At 49.0% G+C, this 20,551-nt stretch overlaps 1 protein-coding gene across 3 annotated transcripts in view; it reads right to left on the bottom strand.

The window, feature by feature from the left end:
• Positions 1–2,559: 2,559 nt before the first annotated feature.
• P2RY2 (purinergic receptor P2Y2) overlaps positions 2,560–20,551 on the bottom strand; it is a 29,766-nt gene continuing 11,774 nt past the window's right edge. For 2 of the 3 annotated variants that reach the window (XM_053561335.1, XM_053561336.1), the window contains exons 3-5: positions 12,928–16,958; positions 6,995–7,176; positions 3,597–4,949 (exon numbers count right to left, since the gene is read on the bottom strand). In XM_053561335.1, coding sequence (XP_053417310.1) covers positions 15,812–16,954 — 1,143 coding nt within the window. In that variant the 5' untranslated portion in view covers positions 16,955–16,958 and the 3' untranslated portion in view covers positions 3,597–4,949; positions 6,995–7,176; positions 12,928–15,811. The other variant, XM_053561337.1, reaches the window with a different exon arrangement.

The raw sequence follows: 20,551 nt of genomic DNA, 5'->3' as shown, positions 1-20,551 counted from the left end.
CCTTCCAAAGTGCTGGGATTATAGGCATGAGCCATCACACACGGCACAAAACTTTAAACTATTAAAGTGTTTTGTTTAAGTAACAGAACCGGATATTCCAATTCAACTGATAGTTCATGGACATCCTATACGTCTGCCACGTAAATTAAGAAGGAAAGCACTGGAGAATTGAAAGAAGTACAGGAAACCATCTTTGCCCTAGATGGCATGTAGGGTCATATTGGTGAAACAAATTTTAAGTAGGCCCACACTCCTCTTCTAGGAATACAGTTTATATTGCCAATAGCCAGGCTATTTTTCCAGGCCAAGTCTCACTGTAAAATTAAAAAGGAGATGAATTGTTTACCCAGTTTTATGTGTAGTAGTTTTAAATGATAAGTGACAAAATTCACAATAAGAACTAAATTCTTGGCTGGGCAAGGTGGCTCACTCCTGTCATCCTAGCACTCTAGGAGGCTGAGGTGGGTAGATCACTTGAGCTCAGGAGTTCAAGATCAGCCTGAGCAAGAGTAGAAACTCTACTCTACTAAAAACAGAAAAATTAGCCAGACGTTGTGGTGGGCACCTGTAGTCCCAACTACTTGGGAGGCTGAGACAGGAGGATTGCTTGAGCCCAGGCCATGGCACTCTAGCTTGGGCAACAGAGTGAGACTCTGTCTCAAAAGAAAAAAAATTTCCAGGGAAGCACCTGTGGCTCAATAGAGTAGGGTGCCGGCCCTATATGCTGGAGGTGGTGGGTTCAAACCCAGCCCCGGCTAAAAACTGCAAAAAAAAAAAAAAAAGTAATTTTTTTCCAGAATATTTGATGCCATTTTAGATATAAGTTTATGTGTAATTTTTGTACTACTGACCACTCTAACTGAGGTCCTGGGTACACATCTAGGCCTCCTCTAATCATCCTCTGTTAATGCTGTTTTGGCATTAAGGGTGTCAAAATAGTGGTATTGTCATATACTCACTTCATTATCTAACGTTTTGTTGTGTTGACATACGTGATACTCACTTTGGCCTCTGGCAATTTGCAGACCAGAAAAATACTAACAGATTAGTACTGAACTTCACTGAACATTATAAGAATATACAGATACATATATGATATACATATATCAAAACATTACATTATACTCCATAAATATATAAAATTATTATTTGTAGATTTAAAGTAAAATTGTATATTAAAAGTAAAACTTTAAATTAAAAAAAGAAACAACAGAATTATCCTTACGGTTTATTATTTTTTTCTGAAAGTTTTAGAACCTCACTGAAAATTATAAGAAACAGCAGGCATTTCACACTGTATACATTGTATCCCATAAATGTATAAAATTATTTGTCAATTAAAAGTAAAACTTTAAATTGGGCAGCAATGTGGCTCAAAGGAGTAGGGCTCTGGCCCCATATGCCAGAGATGGGGAATTCAAACCCAGTCCCAGCCAAAAACTGCCAAAAAAAAAGTAAAACTTTAAATTATAAAAAAGAAACAATATTATTTTTTCCAAAGTTTGAGAATAAGGGCTATAACATGCGTCTCAAAGAAAAAAAAAGTCCTGACTTACTTCTCTCTTGTGTATAGGGCCACATGTGTCCTTATTCACCAGGGAGACTGGTTTATGGGAAACACCTACCTCTATGTGCTACCACTCACGGATGTGGCTGGCAGAGGCTCTTAGGCTCTTAGGTGTCGTCACTCTCACAAAGGACAAGAAAAGCCAGAAGAACAAAAGCAGGGATGGTAAGGGTAATAATACAAAAAGTTGAGATCAACGTGGTTTGGGTCCACGTTGACCCTCACACAGGCTGGACAGGGCGGCACTTCCCTGGAATTCCAGGGCCTCTTATAGTAACAAAACTGGCTAACAAACCCTTCTAAAGTATTTGGCACTTCTGGGTTTAGGTTAGAAAACAGCAGTATTCAACTTTTCTCCAGTTGATATGTGTACTCTCAATATATCCCCAGGATTTGGAAAACAGCAGGAGACAGAGGCTAAACGATAATGAAAAAGTGTCTAGGTCCCTTATATGAACAACAACACAGGAAAACCTATCTACGAGGTACTTAAGAGATAAGAAAGCAAAAAATGACCCAAGATTACCTACTAAGGAAGTGATGAAAGGAGTCTATTTGAAGACAGACTGAATATTCTTTCATTTATATATATGAATATAGTTAGGCACAAAATTTCATGGTGGCATGAAAAACATCACTAATAAAATTAACATTTAGATCTTGTATTAGTCAGGGCTCTCCAGAGAAACAGAACCGAATAAAATTTATTTTTTTTATTACGAATTGTCTCACATGATTATGGAAGCTGCAAAGTCCCATGATCTACTGTCTGCAACCTGGAGAACCAGGATAACTGGTGGTAGAAGTTAGTTTGAAGGCCTGAGAACCAAAGGAGCCGATATGTAAGGTCTGGATTAAGTACAAAGGCCCAAGAATCAGGAGCACTGATGTCTCAGGTCCAGAGATGGATGTTCTAGCTCAGAGTGAATTTGCCTTTCCTACACCCTTTTGTTATACCTAGGTCCCCAATAGGTTGAATTGGTGGGCCATCTGCTTCACTCAGTTCACCTATTCAGAATCTGTTACAGAGACACTTTTACAGACACACCCAGAACAATGTTTTACCAGTCTTCTGGGCATCTCTTAGCCCAATCAAGTTGATCCACAAAATTAACCGTCATAAATCTCCTTATGTTATCACTGTGTTCCTGGATTTTTAACCAGCATTCTCTTTGCTCCCCAGGCTTTTTTTGGGTGTGTGTCATTTTTCTTTTCTTTTTTTATTGTTAAATCATAGCTGTGTACATTAATGCGATCATGGGGCACCATACACTGGTTTTGTAGACCGTTTGACACATTTTCATCACACTGGTTAACATAGCCTTCCTGGCATTTTCTTAGTTATTGTGTTAAGACATTTATATTCTACATTTACTAAGTTTCACATGTACCCTTGTAAGATGCACTGCAGGTGGCTCTCTAGGCTTTAAACGGTGGTTTAGCATGGACTCCAAGTTGTAATAAAAAATAGAAAATACTTTCCCCTCATTCACAGATCCTGGAGAAAAATTTTTGAGACACACAAATGCTACTGATCTAAAGAAAATAGTAATGGCATCAATGTGACAGCTGCAGGGACTGCAGGGTTTTGATTTACCTTGAGAAAATTATTATCATTATTATTATTTTTATTTTGAGGCAGAGTCTCACCATGTCCCTCTCGTGGTGTGGAGTGGTGTCATAGCTCACAGCATCCTCAAGCTCTTGGGCTTAAGTAATTCTCTTGCCTCAGCCTCCTGAGTAGCTGGGACTACTTCAGGAGATGTGGTGGCCTCATTCACCACATTATGGTGGATTATGGTTGGTCACAAAGCAATCACAGGCCATGAACATTAACACATGTATTTAGAGAGGACCTACTAGAGAAAAAAGCAGCTGCGTCCTATGCCTGCCGTAGAGATGATGTTCTTCTTTTATACAAAAGTCATCAGCAAAGGGCCTAAGGTCACCAGTTGAGATGTGCCAGGTGTGGTGGATGTCTCTATCTCAGGCCCAAGATTCCTATTTCCATTTCTATGGGGAAACAAAGGAAAAAAAATAAATAAAAAGCCATCAGCACTTTGAGGGTTAAAACAGAAGGATAACAGAGATCTGTGAAGGACTGATTAAAAGGCAGTAGACCATGGAGATGTGAAGGTGAGACATTGGGCCAGTTAGAGTGATCAAAGTTCTCTGTCACGGCAACAACTGGTTAACCCCACAAGGGTTAATTCAGGCCCTAAAAAGTTATTTCCACCAGACATCCCATTTGGGAATATATAGCCCAAGAAAATGCAGCTTCCTTATCACCTGTAATAGATCTGATGATTCTCACAAGTGCCTATGGTCCAGTCTCTTCTGTTTCAGATTTTCTGTCCATTTCCCTCGAGGGAGGTGGCACTTCATACCTTTGCAGCAGTGAGGAGAGATAGGACCTTGGCTTTGACTTCCATTCTTATGCCTACTCCTCCTCTACACATCCCGGCCCACCGTGCCATTTATTTACTGAAGAAACCAAGTGATTTATCCTGTGAAAGTTCTCAAATTCTGCCCAGCATAGTGGCTTGACACCCAGAGTTCAAGATTAACCTGGGAATAGAGGGAGGAGACTCTATCTCCAAAAAAAAAATAAGAAAAATTTGGTGGGATATTGTGGCACACGTCTGTCGTGCCGGTTACTCAGGAGGCTGAAGCACAAGGATTGTTTGAGCCCAGAAATGTAAGGTTGCAGTGAACTATAATGATGCAACTACACTCCAACCTGGGCAACAGAGCAAGACCCCACCTCTTTAAAAAAATGATTTCTTTCTTTATAGTTCTCTTTGTCATAGACTATATCCCTCTTAGGAATGTACAGTGAGACAATTATTAATTCCAGGAAAAACAATAAGTTATGCAAGAAAGAAAATTTAATCACAGAATGCTATAAGATGTTGCTGTGAACAATAGTTTTGACGTCATAGAAGTAGAACCACTGAATATTTAACCAAAAATTGCAACGGGAGGATAAAGGAGGGAACAAAACTAAAGTCTCATTTCATAGTAGGAAATCAGTAGATAATGTCTAAATTGGGAGAAACCAGTTATTTTAATGGTCTGAATTTGATACTAACATGAGTTTTCTTTTTCTCCAGGGAGTTTAGCTTGTTATCTCATTTCTATTGTGTGGATTTAATACTCACTTCAATTCTCTCCTGCCTCACTCCCACCCTTTCTGACTTTAGCTTCCGGTGAGCGGGAGCTAGAAGAGGAAATGGCAAAGTCCTTTTTACTGAAGTGGGATTGTGATTTAAATGTTCTTTGGGTGTCCCTCTTTCCCAGACAACCCTGACTTGGACAATGTTCTCTGTGGAGACCATCAAAACTCAGGTAGTATCTCTCATGGGCCAGATGTCTCGGTTCTCTGTGGAGAGAGCACAGGAATGTCAAGGTGAGGGGTGGTGATCAGCACAGCTTCACCCAAAAGGGGATTTTGAACTGAGAATTGGAGGAGGAGGGAGATACCTAACAGGTGAGCAAGGAAGTAAGAAGGACACTGTAGACAAACGGGTGGCATGGGGAAGGCAAGGTGCCTGGAACGGGTTATGCAATGTGCCCAGGGCCTGCATTGCTCCTCAGGGATGCTGTTCAGCTGTGCTGATTTTTCTGGCAGCCCAAGACATAGGGCCATTTCCTAATGTATTTAATAATAGGCAACTAATCTGGCATCTGCTCAGCTCAGTCCATGGTCTTGGAACAAATAGACCCAATTAAAAGGCCATCATAGGGGGAATTCAGGGAAAGAGGAAAAAGCCATTGATCAAATCAACACCGTACTGCCCTGGGGCTGGTTTGGGACTGGCAGTGACAGAGTCCTTCCCTCCATTCTGCTCAGTCATTTCCCAGATGCTGACCTCCATCTGGGCACCTTCCTTCTACCCTGGTCTCATCCTCTACTCCTCCAACCCCACTGGCAGACCAGCTGTGTGCCCCTCACCATACCTTCACTAGGTGTCAGGTGCACTTTCTCTTGCCACATCCTCCCATAGACCCATCAGGAATCCCATAGGTCCCTCTGAAATACACATGGCTTTGGTCCACTTCTCCCCACCTCCATAGCTGCCACCCGGTCCCAGTACCCAGGTTGAGCTCTTCCCTGCTCTAACTACTTCTGCCCTTGCCCTACTGTCGTCTGTCTATTCTCACATACCAGGCTGATCCTTCTAAAATGTCCCAGGTTATACCTCCTGCCCAGAACCTTACCATGACTTCCCATCTCACTCACCGTCCTACCAGATCTCCCCTACCTCTGGCTTCCTCTCCTCCAGGCCCACATCACCCCAGCCACACTGGCAGCCAAATCTTAGGGTCTTTGCACTTATTGGTCCTCTTTCCGGAAGGCTCTTTCTCATTGACTAAATCCCACACCTTCTTCAAGTATTTGCTCAAATGCCCCCTTTCACCCTCTCCTGAAGCCTTACTTGACCACCCTGTTTAAAATTGCTTTTTCCCTGCTCACTCATCCCCTGTTCCTACTGTTTGCCTCCCTGAGCTCTAACAGATTATGTAATTTACATTTTATTATGTCTGTTGCTTATTGCTTTTCTCCCCTCACTAGAAATTAAGCTCAAAGGCCGGGTCTTCATCTTTCTTTATTTAGTGATGATTTCCAAGCACAAAGACACAGAGCAGTCTCTGGCACATAGTAGGCACTTGTTAAATATTTGCCAAATGAATAAATGAATCAATCATAATAATAAGGTTTCTATCTCAAAGGGCCATTGTGAAACTTACATGAAGTAATTAATCTGATTTGCTTTGTAAAGGAAAGGAATTAATATAATGAGTATCCACCAGCATTAGATAGTCTGCAAAAACAAAAGCCAGGCATCTTTCTGGGCACTGAGGATAAAGCAGAGACCAAAGCAGTCAGAGACCCATGTCCCCTGGGAACTTTCATTCTAGCAGGGGAATATAGACAGCTCAAATAAAATGTGACAGGAGTATAATTATCCCCGCCTCCTTTATTTATTTATTTGGTGCCCTGAGTAGAGTGCTATGGGATCATAGCTCACAGCAACCTCAAGTTCTTGGGCTCAAGCCATCCTCTTGCCTCAGTTTTTCTATTTTTGATAGAGATGAGATCTCACTCTTCCTCAGGCTGGTCTCAAACTCCTGAGCTCAAGCAATCTACCTGTGTTGGACCCAGAGTGCTAGAATTACAGGCATGAACCACTGGCCAATTATCCCTTTTTTTATGATGTGAAAACTGAAATGCCCAAGGTCACCTGATTAGTGAGTGGCAGAGCTGGGATTCGAATACAAGTCCCTCTGGTTCCAAGTTTTCTGCACTTTCTGTATTTCCGAGTGAGGACATCGGCTTAGGTGGAGTAAAAGCTTGTGGCTAAGAAGTGTGCAGGTCTAGACTGAGGCTGTGAGGTGGGTTTCTGGAAGGCTGGCTGAGCCCACCTTTGTGCTTTTCATTCCATTCAGGGGCCCAGGACATGGGCCTCCCCTTCCACATGACTTCCACATGAGCTGGGGGTATCCAAATTACAGCATCTCATGGGTGGTGGGAGGACTCCAACTTCTGCCCAGATGCAATCACAGGGACATTCCCTGGGAGGTGGGCTGTAGGTTTGGAGGCTGTCCTGTGAGAAGACAAAAACTTCTAGGGGCATAAAGAGGACAGGAGACTCTGATGGGAGTGGAGCCACTGGAGTGGGGCAGGGGAGGGAGTGGGGGTGCCCAGCCTGGAGTAGGGGCACAGTTGTACCCTTCCCTGGGCTGAGAAGCAGATAGGCGTTATGTCCCTGAGGTGGAGCTGGGTAGGCACAGGGCTCCTGTGAAGCGGGCTCTCCAGAAGGAAAAAAAAAAAAAAGATTGCCAAGCAGGGAGCGTGCTCCTGAGCGCTCCCCCAGGAGATGAACATTATATCGGCAAGTAACGATGTGCAAATTACGTTCTGTCTTTCAATTCTCAATCCTACCTTTCTACCACCCCAGACTGACAGCTGGTCATTTTCTGGACCCCAGCTCCCGGCTACGCGGTCCCTTTTCCTGCTAATTCTTCCAGTTATGGCCACCAGGGGGCGGAGGCGCAGCGGCAACCAATGTGGAACCCTCAGAAGAATGAACAGCCAAGAAAGAGTTCAGAGCCAGTGCCCAGAATTAACAAGGGCTGAAGCCTGGACTGATTGTCTCCCTCCCTCCGCTCCCAGGCTGGAGACAGGGAGAAAAAAAAGGGGAGGGTGATAAGGAATTGAGGACACAAGGGAGGAGGAGAGAGAAAGGCAGCTCCACAGAGCTGGCAGCTGGATCTTCTAGCCCCTGCAACTCAATCGCTGCCATCCCCAAGCCTGCACACTTTCGTCACCTGGTTTTGATTTGACCTCCTGGAAGCCCCTTGTTGTCCCTCTGACTTGGCTACCCATCTGTGGCCCTTCTGTCTCCAGGTGCCTGCCAGAACTCCCCCTCCCCCACTCTCCCTTGAACCCAGACACGGTCAGTCAACACACACACACACACACACACCCCGCACACACAGACATGGTCAGTCAACACACACACACACACCCCCCGCACACACAGACATGGTCAGTCAACACACACACACACACACCCCGCACACACAGACATGGTCAGTCAACACACACACACACACACACACACACCCCGCACACACAGACATGGTCAGTCAACACACACACACACCCCGCACACACAGACATGGTCAGTCAACACACACACACACACACACCCCCCGCACACACAGACATGGTCAGTCAACACACACACACACACACCCCGCACACACAGACATGGTCAGTCAACACACACACACACCCCACACACACAGACATGGTCAGTCAACACACACACACACACACACACACACCCCGCACACACAGACATGGTCAGTCAACACACACACACCCCCCGCACACACAGACATGGTCAGTCAACACACACACACACACACACCCCGCACACACAGACATGGTCAGTCAACACACACACACACACACACCCGCACACACGGACATAGCACACACAGTGCGTCAACTTATGCAGCAGGCTTTTAATTTCCTGCCCCACATTTTATAATCACTTTGGTCACAAAAGCTGATCTAACAGTTTAATCCCACACAAGGGGGTGTTTTCATGTGGCTGCTGATTTGGAATTTGGCTCCAGGACATAAATCTGAGGACACATGGGGAAAGTAGCCCACTTTCTAAAGAAACCTGTAAACAACTGGGGCTTGGGCACCTCAGAGTTCCTTACTAAGCCCGGCACCCTTGCCTCTACACCGTGAGCACAAGGATCCATGGACTTGAAGACGTCTTTGCAGTACGAGACCTCAGACTGGTGTGGAGAGTGGAGTGCAAAGGGGACAGGCTTTCACACTCAAGACCAGTGAGGGGACACTCCAGGAAGATCACTCAGGGTCCTTGGGGGGTATCAGTCAGGGTCTCAGCAGGAAAGACATGGCACTTGCAAGTTGGGTAACTTTGGAATACTTTATCAAAGAGACTTTTTACAAAGATGAGGGCTGGTGTTTAGAGGGCTTCTTGCAGGGGAAACTGATGGCCAGGGAAGACACATTTTTCTCCCTTTTCTCTCCACCCTCTCAACACCTAGAGGAGAAAGGGACCCAGAGGCAGAGTGAGGATGGTCCCGCCAGCACAGGGGAAGAGGAGGGGTGAACATTTAATTAGGTAGGGGACTGAGATTTTAAACTTGATTTATTTGTTGCACAGAAGTGACTTAAGATTTGTAATTTGCCAAATGTCCAGTTGATGGACGGGAAAGGAAAATCACAGGTCACTGAGCAGTTATCATGGAAGGGAGGAAAGTAAAACAGTTGATGTTTGTTCCTTACTCTACGTTCACTGTCTGGTAACCTGGGGAAAGAGGTATCGGCAATGAAGGAACTGAACTTGCAGTCACAGAATTATTGGTGGCTGAACAGGGCCGGAACCCTGCTCCTAGCTCAGCTGCCCTGTGTCCCCAGCCCTCCTCCTTTCCCCAGACCTGCTACTTGGTAACCCTGAGTTCAGTGCAAGCTAAAGCCACTGTTTTAGTTCCAGTTGCTATCACAAAAATGCCATAAACTAGGTGGCTTGTAAACAACAGACATTTATTCCTCACAGGTCCAGAAGCTGGAAGTCTGAGATCAGGGTGCCAGGATGTGGGGTTCTGGTGAGGGTCCTCTTCCAGATTGTAGAACGCCAACTCTCCTTGTATGCTCACACAGTGGACAGAGAGTGGGAGAGCTCTCTGGGGTCCCTTCTATACAGCACTAATCCTATTCATGAGAGCTCCATCGTCAGGACTTAATTACCTCCCAATCACTCCACACCCCAATATCATCACCTGGGCAGTTAGGATTTCAACATATGCATTTGTGGGCAGAGTACAAACATGCCATCCATAACAGCCACATTTAGTAAAAATGGGACCTAATAGGGAGAACAGGCTTTATGTTCAGGCCCCTGCACTGAGCTCACTGTTTCAAGGTCAGAACTCAAGATGACCCCCTTTCACCCACACTACCCAGGCTTTTCCCCAAGATGCCTATCCCGGGCCATTGAAGGTGAGCTCTCAGTTCCAGGAGACACAGACTAGGGGTAAGGAATTTGGCCAAGGCAGTGGGAGCAGAAAAGAGCCCTGGGCTCATGTCTAGGCTCCACCCTGTCTGCTGTGTGACTTTGGACAAGGCATAGCCTTCTCTGGGCCTCTAGCCCCACTAAGCAGACAAACAATCCCTGGGGCCCCTGCCAGGAAAGAAAATTGATTCCAACTGGTCATGTCTCCCAGGGTTTTCATGTGCTGTTTCACAATGTCCTATAGGAAACAGTATCAGGGTGGGGAGTTGAGGAGCAGGACAGGGAGGCCCAGAGGGTAGGGGCAGGGGATATTTGGGGGCAGGTGGGTCCCCTGTGTCACTGCTGTACAATGGTCCAGGGAAGTCATTGTGCAGGGAGTGGAAAGTCTTTGTCTGACTTCATCAGCAAGGGCTGAAAATAGTTCAGATTGGTGGGTGGAGCCCCTAAGGACAGCGTTTGGGACCAGTGAGTGACTGGTTCCGCCCGGTCCATTGTTCCTGGCTGGGATTGGACTGAGACTGAACACTTAGCTGAATTGAAGCCAAGAGGAAATCCCAGGAAGCCCCTACTAGAGGAAGAGTGGCTAGATAGGGCCAAGACGCATGAAAGGGAAACTGAGGCCTGGAGGGAGTAGAGATCCACCCAAGTTACACAGTGCACTGGGGCAGAGGATGAAAGTTTGACTCTGGGGCTCAATCTCAACCCCCATCCCTCACTCACACAAGCACATCCCTCACCCTGCAGCCCAGTCACTCCTGGCAAAGCTCCACCATCCACCCTCCACCTTTCAGGCTTGAACTGTGTGGCACTGCGTGGCCCTGTGTGATAACAGTGACGTCACTTCACCTCTCTGGTCACTTAATGCCGGGGAGACCCACTGCCACCACTCTAGTCCTCAGAACCAAGAGCCTGGAGGTCTAGACAAAGCCTGGGAAGAAGCTGTTGGTTGTGCCTTTGATGAGGATGGAGGCAGCTGATGTCATAGCTGAGGTGGGGAACTGGAGCATGGCAGGTCTCCAGGCTCCAGTGTGGCCCAGAGAAGGCAGTCACACAGCAAAAGCTGCCCATTCACTGCCTGCCTTGGCCCCAGTTCCAGGATGATCCTTCCATACTTGCTCTTGGGATTCAGTTGATCCAAAGTGTGGCTGCAGACCACCATTCAAGGAGAAATGGCTGACCTGCTGTGATGGGTGGATGGGAGCTATTTGTCCTACAGGGGCCATTCTTCCTCTCTTTCCCCTCTCCCTGCTCCCCTCCCACAGCCAGGCCTGGACAAGGCTCTGTAAACAGCACAGGACCGTGGGGTGAAAGCTACCCAGTGCCAGGCTGGACAGAGGCTGGTCCCACACTTTCCTGCAGGATGGACCTCCTTCTCTCCTCCTGCCCCCACAGTGGGTCCCGGGAGATATTGGGCCCCCACTGCACACTGACCAGACATACCATCTTCCCCTTTGAAATATTTATCCTAATATGATTACATATTAAGTGACACAGCTCTCTGAGGGCAGGCCCCAGCTGGTTTGCCTCTGTATCCCCTGCAGTGGTGCCAGGCACTGTTTTCGGTGCTTCATGTGTATTAATTCAGGTAAACCCCCCAAATGCCCTGTGTGGGAAATCATATCTCATTTTAGAAATGAGAAAACTGAGGTGTTACAAGATTAGTGCCATAGCTGGAAAAGTAGAGATAAGACTCCAACCGAGGTGATCTGGGTGTAACATCTGTGCCTTCACCCTCATCTTCACTGGGTTGCCTCCTTCATCTTGAACCAGGTGAAGGGTCACCTACAGATCCTCTTGCCCTGCACGGCTTGGGTGTGGTGCAGGATACCAGAAAGGGCATGGATCTGGGCATCGGATGGACCTGGACTCCATCTCAACCCACCTTCTGCCTGTGTAACCTGAGTCCTCCCTTTTCTTTCCCTCTTCTGCCATATGAGATGATAATGTCCACTTCACAGGGTTGTTGTGAAGAACATGTACATAATGTACGTGAGAGGGTCCCACATGGTGCCTGGGACCTGGGTCAGTACATGAGTTCCCTCCCCTACGTGCCTGATTCTAAACAGATTGGTCCAGCCTATACTCTGGTTTCTCTTCAGGTTTATAAATCTTTTGCCTTTTACTAAACAGATCAGCCCAAATCTGCCATGACAAGGTGGCAGGAGGTTGGCTTTGGTGACCTTACTTAGATCAGACTGTAGCAACTATGTGTGGAGAACATGTTGTCTAGGTGGTGGCTCACGCCTGTAATCCCAGCACTTGAGAGGCCAAGGCGAGCTCAGGAGTTCAAGATCAGCCTGAGCAAGAGCAAGACCTTGTCTCTAAAAAATAGTTGGGCATTGTGGCAGGTGCCTGTTGTCCCAGTTACTTGGAAGGCTGAGGCAAGAGAATTGCTTGAGCCCAAGAGTTTGAGGTTGCTGTCAGCTGTGATGCCTACTGAGGGCGATGAAATGAAACTCTCAAAAAACAAAACAAAACAAAACAAAAAAATGTTGTCCAGGCACAACCTTGGAGGGTGAGCGTGGGGATGTCCTCTGGGGTTCCCCCTCCCTCCTGGGTGCTGGGACATCTGCCACCAGGACAGAGACCACTACGTGCCAAGGCTCCTGCCCTGGTCACATGGAGCCATCAGGAACAGCTGCTGCAGCCTGTCCACGTCAGGGGCATTTTCTCCCCCACCACATTGATCTCTACCCTCTTTCTCCTCCATCCCCTACCCATGCCTCTGCCTCAGCTACAGGGCTCTGCTCTGGTCAGTGTGGGTGACAGCAGGGTTCCCGCCAAGGCACCAACCTTCACTGAAGAAGCAGGAGCAGCTGAGTCCCTGGCTCATATCCAGACGCCGCAATGACCTGCTGACTGACCTTGGGCAAGGCCCCGCCTCTCTCCGGCCTTGGGTCTACAGCTGGGCTGGATAATCCCTGGGGTCCTGTCCCATGGCAGGGCAACTCACGTGCCCTTTCATAGTGGCCTTCATGAGTCAATAGCCTCAGGAAGTGATGTCAGGGTGGGAAGGTGGGGAGGGGCAGGGAGCCCCAGAGGGAAAGAGGAGATATTTTGAGGGCAGGCAGGTCCCCCCCACCCCCACGGCACTACTGGACAATGGTCTGGGGCTGCAAGTGGAAAATCCTGGTCTTACTTGAGCTGAAAATAGCACAAGGCAGCAGGACAGAAACCTCGCCCGCAAGCCACGTGGCCTGAGCACCAAGCAGCAAGGATATCTATACCTAGGGGCTGGGCAGTCCAACTGGGGTCCAGAGGTGGGGTCCTGGGCCTGTCCTCGGTTCCCGGAGAGTCTCCATGTCCCACCCCAAACATGCCTGCCATAGGATTAGGTGGCAAATAATCCCTTCCTGTGCCCCAGGTCCTATGTCCTTAGAAATCTACAGGCAGTAGTTGAAGGAAAGCTTCCTAGAGCTAAACTATAGTGCTGTCTCCATCCACCATGGGGCCTGGATTCTCAGGGTCTCTAGGGCAGCTGCAGGAGGGCTAAGTCGGCAGGACCTGAGAGGATTGGGGGCTAGAGAAACTTGGGCCTATGGTGGCCATAGCCCCACTCCCAAACAAGACGCACACTAAGGACTCCCAAAGAGATGAGGTCTGCAACCCCTGCCTCCAGGTCTAAGCAGATCGGAGACGGTCAGAACTCAGCATTCACACTCCTGGTTTGCAGAGCGTCTCAGCTGGGTAGGGCCTCGATAGGGCTCAGCCTGAGCAGCAGGAAAGAGATAGGCTTGGGCCTGCTGGAAAGGTCAAGGACAGTCTGTAAGAAGCAAGAAAGCTCAGAGAACTCTGGTGACATTAACGGAAGTATAGAATCTAGAACGCAGGAGGTAGATATCTTACACTATTCTGGGCAGGTCACCCTCATTGCACAATGCAGTTATCGATTGGACCATGGCCTATGATGAGTCTCTGTCACACGAGGGAGCTGTGGAGTTAGGCTCTGATTAGAGAAACACCTGCAGGTGCCCTGTCTTTGACGAGGAAGAGTGGGAAGGGTAGAAAAGTCACAGGAGTCAGGCAGGGTCAGTCCCCAGGGCAAGGGCTTTCTAGCCTGTCAGCTTTGCCTCACTACTGCCCAAATGCTAGGGCTGGACCCTGTCCAGCTGAACTCCAAAAACTGGCTCAGAGTGGTCCCAGCTGGACCCAGAACCTGCCATGGGTGAAACCTGTCTCCCCCATGTTAAACCCTGATCCAGCCCATGCACCAACCATCCTGCCACATAGCTGGGATTTTCCCAGAAGGCAGAGGACTGGATGGGAGGAGGACTAAGTCTCTCTCACACTTAGCCCAGTGTAATGGGAACCTCATAGTCAGGGCAAGAAGGGAGCCCCGCTTTGGCCTCTTGGTGACCCAGCCCCAGCACCATCCCTGCCTTGAGCCTGTGCCAACTGGCCAGCCCACTTATGCTTCCTGCAGGCCAGGCTCTCTCACCCCCATTCTTTGCCCAGGATGTATCCTGCACCTGGATATTCTGGTGAACTGTTTTTCTCGGAAGCTGCAACTCAGGAGTCTCCTCCTACTCCATGAATCCCCTGGCATACAGCCCCAACCACTCAGCTCTCTCCAGTGGAGTGCTGGAGTAACTTGTACCTGCTTGCAAGAGCCAATTGTTAAATTTTCAGAAATTTTACAAAGAGGTTGACATCACATTTGTTGTTTGAATTGGCCATGGTAGGAGTATTTGCACCATTTTCAACTGGCAATGTTACAAATAAGTGGTTCCTCTCACACCCCCTGGAGATCCAGTTAAATGGTTTAACATTTACTGGCAAGGGACTAAACTAGGGGATCCCAAAGACTAGGACCACATCTGACTCTTCTCTATGCTTGGCACAGAGCCAGGCACAGGAGCTTCAAAGTAGGGGATGACCTGGGGTCTAGAGAGGGGATCCCTGATGTGAGACTGCCTCTCAGACTGCCAGGGGGGAGCTAGGTGGCAGAAAAGAACAGATTGGAGAATTGACCCTTGTGTGGATGTTGAAAGCTTCCCAAGTCATATCCCCATCCTCTGACCACACAGCGAGACACAGCTTTGCAGGCAACAAAACCTTTAGTATAAATTACAGTCTCACATTGGCTCCCAGCCCAGGGGAGCCTCTAGAGGGGTCTATGACATCAGTCCCCAGACATTCATCTCTTGGGAAGGGGGCACGCCTCAGAGCTGAGTCCACTGTGGTACCCAGTCCTGCCCCAGACTACCATGGGAGCTCGGCCCTGACTGCTCATCAGGGTCCTCTGGCCAATCTGACTCCACCCCCAGCCGAGATAGCTCAGGCTCAGACCTTGCTATGTGACGTCTGTAAGATATCTTCCTCTCGGAGCTATTTCTCCATTTGTCTTAAATAGACTGAACTCCAGCGTAGGCATCTTGGCAGGCATGACCAACTATCTGTGTGGGAGCCAGGCCGGGGGCAGCCCTGGCCCTGAACACTTACCTTTCTTGAAATATTACTCCCCCAATCACACATTCAAATGATAATTGGGGACTATGGAGGAGAGAGTATCCTCAATACCTGCCAAATGACAGAGCATGGGGTCATGGCCTCCTTGGTCATCTAGCATGAGTCGCTGATGAGCCCTATTGGGGGAGACAATCCCATTTGCACAAGTCCTGGTCCTCCACAGCTCCTCTCCTCCATATAAACTTGTACAGGCCAAGGGGTTTGGAGCCTACAGCCGGATGTCCTTAGTGTTCTGGCTGCCAGTTGGCGTGAACTCTGTCTGCCTGGAGTCCTCACTGCTGGCTGATATATCTTCCACCCTCTGGAGGTCAGTTCTGTCTAAGGTTCGCAGGCCCGACCTTCGCAGGCCCAGCCTGCGATCAGGCCGGGTAGCAGGAGTGGGGTTAGTGGGTGGCTTGGCGTCTCGGGCAAAGCGCACAAGCCTCTGCCCAGCTAGGAAGTAAAGCACAGGGTCAAGGCAACTGTTGGCGCTGGCCAGGGGTCTGGTGATCTTGTAAGCCATGTTGATGGCGTTAAGGGTGTGACAGCCGAGGTCAAGCGAGCGGAAGGAGTAGTAGAGGGTGCGGGTGACGTGGAAAGGCAGGAAACAGAGGGTGAAGACAGCCAGCACCACGGCGATGGTGCGCACCGACTTGCGCTTGGCCCGCGGCAGGCCTCCCGAAGTCCCGTAGGCTGGCTTCAGCAGCCGCCGCGCCATGAGCACGTAACAGACCAGGATGACCGCAAAGGGCACCGCGAAGAGCAGCCCCAGCATGACGGAGCTGTAAGCCACAAAGTTACTGAAGAGCCCGGGCGCCGATGTGTCATGGCAGGTGATGCGGCCTCCGCGAGCGCTGGTGGTGACGAAGTAGAGCACGGGGGCCTGGCAGGCGAGCACCAGCACCCACACCGCAGCTGCCACCCGGCGGGCGTAGCGGGCCCGGCCCCAGTGCAGGGAGCGCAGAGGCCGCAGGACACCCATGCATCGGTGCACACTGATGCAGGTGAGGAAGAGGATGCTGCAGTACAGGTTGGTGTAGAAGAGGAAGCGCACCAGCTTGCAGAGCACCGTGCTGAAGGGCCAGTGGTCGCCGCGAGCGTAGTAATAGATCAGCAGTGGCAGGGAGGCCGCATACAGCGCATCCGACACGGCCAGGTGGAACATGTACGTGGTGGAGGCGTTCCAGGTCTTGAGGCGGCACAGGAAGATGTAGAGCGCCACAGCGTTCAGACAAAGCCCCAGCACGCACACCACGCCGTAGGACACGGGCAGCAGCAAGTACTTGAAGTCCTCGTTGAAGCGGCATTTGTAGCCCAGCTCATCCCTATCCCAGGTGTCATTGATGGTGTCATTCCCTGGGCCTTCTGCCATCGCTCTGCAGGGACCAGAGGAGTGGGCAGAACAGACATCAGGGTCATAGCTGAGGCTTTTTTTTTTTAGACAGAGTCTCACTATGTCGCCCTAGGTAGAGAGCTGTAGCATCACCGCTCACAGCAACCTCAAACTCTTGGGCTCCAGCGACTCTTGCTTCAGCCTCCCAAGTACTGAAACTGTAGGTGCCAGCCACAACACCGGCTATTTTTCTGTTGCAATTGTCATTATTGCTTAGCTGACCCCAGCTGGGTTCCAACCCACCAGCCTCAGTGTATGTGGCTGACGCTGTAACCACTGTGCTACCGCTGCTGAGCCATAGCTGAGGCTTTGCAGGGAGGTCTGACACATCCACATTACCAGGGCATCTGACCTGGATCTGGACTCAGAATCTCCAAACCCTAGAACCTTGAGGATGCATGAGATCCAAGAAAATAAGGATCACATATTATTATTAACAAACTTTAGAACAGGGGTGAGGAAACTATAGCCCAAAGGCCAGAGTCAGCCCACCAGTCTATTTTTATAAATAAAGCTTTATTGGAACACAGCCACCCCCAACTGTTAACAAAGACCATATGGCCTGCAAAGTCTAAAATATTTGTTTGCTATATGACCTTAAGAAAAACTTTGCTGATGCTGCCCTAGAACTTTGGGATCACGGAATTCTAGATCTAGGATTCTGAGCTCTAGAATCTAAGGAGCTGGGGTGCCAGAGGGGTATAGTCTCAGATCTATAGGAAGGGGCCTTCTAGGCTGGCTGGCCCTGCTTCACACCCAGTGTCCACTCCCTGCTGAGGCATTTCTGGCCTCCTGGGAGCATTGCCGAGTTCCTTCCTACAGCTCATCTTCCCACTCTTTGGGGAGGCTCTGGTCTTGTGCTTGGTATTTTGGCATTTGAGGAAATATTTCCAAGCGTTATTCATGCGCTCACTCAGCGAATATTTTCTAGATACTCCTATATTCTGGCACTTTCTACATGTGCAAGCAGTAGTCATAACCTCGAGACCTGTGAGGCTACTAGATGGGACAGTAACTCTCCTGAAGAGCCCAGGGAAGTCTGGGGTCTGGGGTGGAGATGGGGGATGGGGGCAGAGGGAGACTTCTGTGCAGCTTCTTCTTTACCTATCCAGTTTCTTTTCTTTTCCTTTTTTTTTTTTTTTTTTTGCAGTTTTGGGCTGGGTCTGGGTCTGAACCCATCACCTCCAGCATGTGGGGCCGGCACCCTACCCCTTTGAGCCACAGGTGCCACCCTCCAGTTTCTTTTTCATGATATTCCCTTACCTCGTCTCTAGTGAGCTTATAACATCCTCATGGGGACTAACTGCTCAGCAGACGGTGAATGCCCAGACAACAGCTTGTCCACCTTCTACTCCCCACCTTTGCCAGTATGACCAAGAATAGCTCTCTCTCTCTCTCAGCTAGGAGGCAGGGGACAGATTTCAGTCTGGAGATAAAGATGTGACCAAAGGTCCCAGAAGGTAGGCTGGAAATCACAGTAGAAGTCCCAGGTGGGCAGGTTTGAGAAAAACACAAAGAATAACTTTCTAACTGTGAAGGGTAGGGGAAACTAACATTTTCAAACCCTGCCTCTCTGTGTGCTTTATTAAAGTTACTTCATTTAATCCTGACAACACGCTCTGGGAGTCAGGTCACCATCTGCAGTTTTCCAATCAAGAGGCTCAGACACAGATCATTTAAGTAACTTGGTCAAGTTACCTCACACAGCTAGGGATGGGCTGCAATTCCTATCCAGGTCCATCCCACAGTGGAAGGGGCTGTAGGAGGGAGGTGTGAACTCCTGTTTATGGGGATATGCAAATAGTTTCTCTAGTGAGGCTGCAGAAGGGCTTGTGCCTTGTATGTGGGTATGTCTAGAAGGCTGGAGAGGGTAGATGATGTGTGAATCCTCTCCACCCTGAGAATCCAGGGCTATACAATTCCCTACATTTTGGTGGGTTTTGTTTTTTGAGATGGAGTCTCATTTTGTTGCCCTTGGTACGGTGCCATGTTGTCATACCTCACAGTAATCTCAAACTCCTCAGCTCCCCCCTACCCCCGCCCCAGTAGCTGGAATTACAGGTGCCTGACACAATGCCCAGCTATTTTTAGAGATGGGGGTCTTGCTCTTGCTCCGGCTGGTCTTGAACTCCTGAGCTCAAGCAATCCACCTGCCTTAGCCTCCCAAAATGGCTGGGAGTACAGGTGTGAGCCACTGCACCCAACCTGATTCTCTTCCTTTTGGATCCTGGGGTGCTGAGAGGCTGGGATTGGGGAACTCTAGAGGGCCAGCAACATCCACTCACTTAGACCCCGAGCTTCCTCCTCAGTCTTGGCCTCTCAGCAGCAGTTCAAGGCCCATGAGTTTGAGATTAGAGGGGCTGTGGGCGCACATAGGTCCCTCAGTGTCTTTCCCCTTTCCTCCAAATCTTCCCTGTCTCCTATTGTCAGCAAATGTACAACCCAGGAGGAAAGGGGCCTGCATCCTTGCCATGGACTTAAGTGGCTTCTCAAGGAGCCAGGGCAGGACAAGGAGAAGGAGTCAGGTAAAAGCCTATATATAGTGTCAGGTTAAGGGGGGGGGCAGGTAGTAATGGGGCTCTGGCAGGGCCAGTTGGCTAGATCTCTCTTCCCAAAGGGTCAAGATAATTTCTGAATTCTGCCCTTGCCCCATGCATGCCCAAGACCAGTGCCAGCCTCTGCCTCCTGCTGTGGGAACATTGCACTGGCCTTCTTCCTCCAGCCTCAGCCCCCTTCACAATCCAGAGGGGTCAAAGTAATTCCCCTGCTCGAAACCCTCCTGTGGTTCCTGCCTTCTCTCAGGAGAAAACCCAGCTCCTCAGTCTGCTACTCTAGGTTTACCCTTTTTTTTTTTCTTTTTCTTTGAGATGCAGGTCTCACTATCTTACCCAGGCTGGTCTCAAACTCCTGGGCTCACGTGATCCTCTTGCCTCAGCCTCCCAAGTAGCTGGGACTATAGGTGCCTGCCACTATGTCCAGCTCCTGGTACTTGAGGTTTTCATAACCCAGCTTCTGCTAACTACACCAGCAACATCCCCTGTGACCTGCAGTTTCCTGAATGTGTCCACCACTTTCCCCTTCCAGCCTTAGTTCCTGCAGCTCCGCTACCTGGAATCCATCTATGTCCCTCACCTCCACCCATTGAGCTTTTTATCCTTCAATGCAGTAAACTCAGGGACTATCAACATGGCTTCTGGGCTCAGACTGCCTTGGTTTCCCGGCTATAAAATGAGGTGGTTAATAGACTCTCCATCATAAGACTGCTTGGGGATTGAGTAATTTGTATGAAATGTTTGGAGCAGAGCCTGGAACACAGTAGATATACTGTGGTGTTCTGAGCATCAAGGCTCAGCTTGAACCCTTAGGAAGCTCTCTCAGACCACAGTGGAAGAGGGGCTGCAGGTCCTGACTGGAGGCTGCAGAGGTGAGAGTGGTGTCCCAGGGGAGGCCCAAGCTGGTGCCAGGTTTGGAACCCTGTGAATAGGCAGACCTCAGTGATATTTGGGAGGGAGGCACCAGAGACCTTTTTCCAATAGAGGAGGGGTGAGAGGCAAGGAATTTCACATCAGATGTGTT

Source organism: Nycticebus coucang, chromosome 14 (genome assembly GCF_027406575.1).
Source record: "Nycticebus coucang isolate mNycCou1 chromosome 14, mNycCou1.pri, whole genome shotgun sequence".
Lineage (NCBI taxonomy): Eukaryota > Metazoa > Chordata > Mammalia > Primates > Lorisidae > Nycticebus > Nycticebus coucang.
The sequence above is the reverse complement of the archived record's forward strand: the minus strand, read 5'-3'. Positions and strand labels throughout refer to the sequence as shown.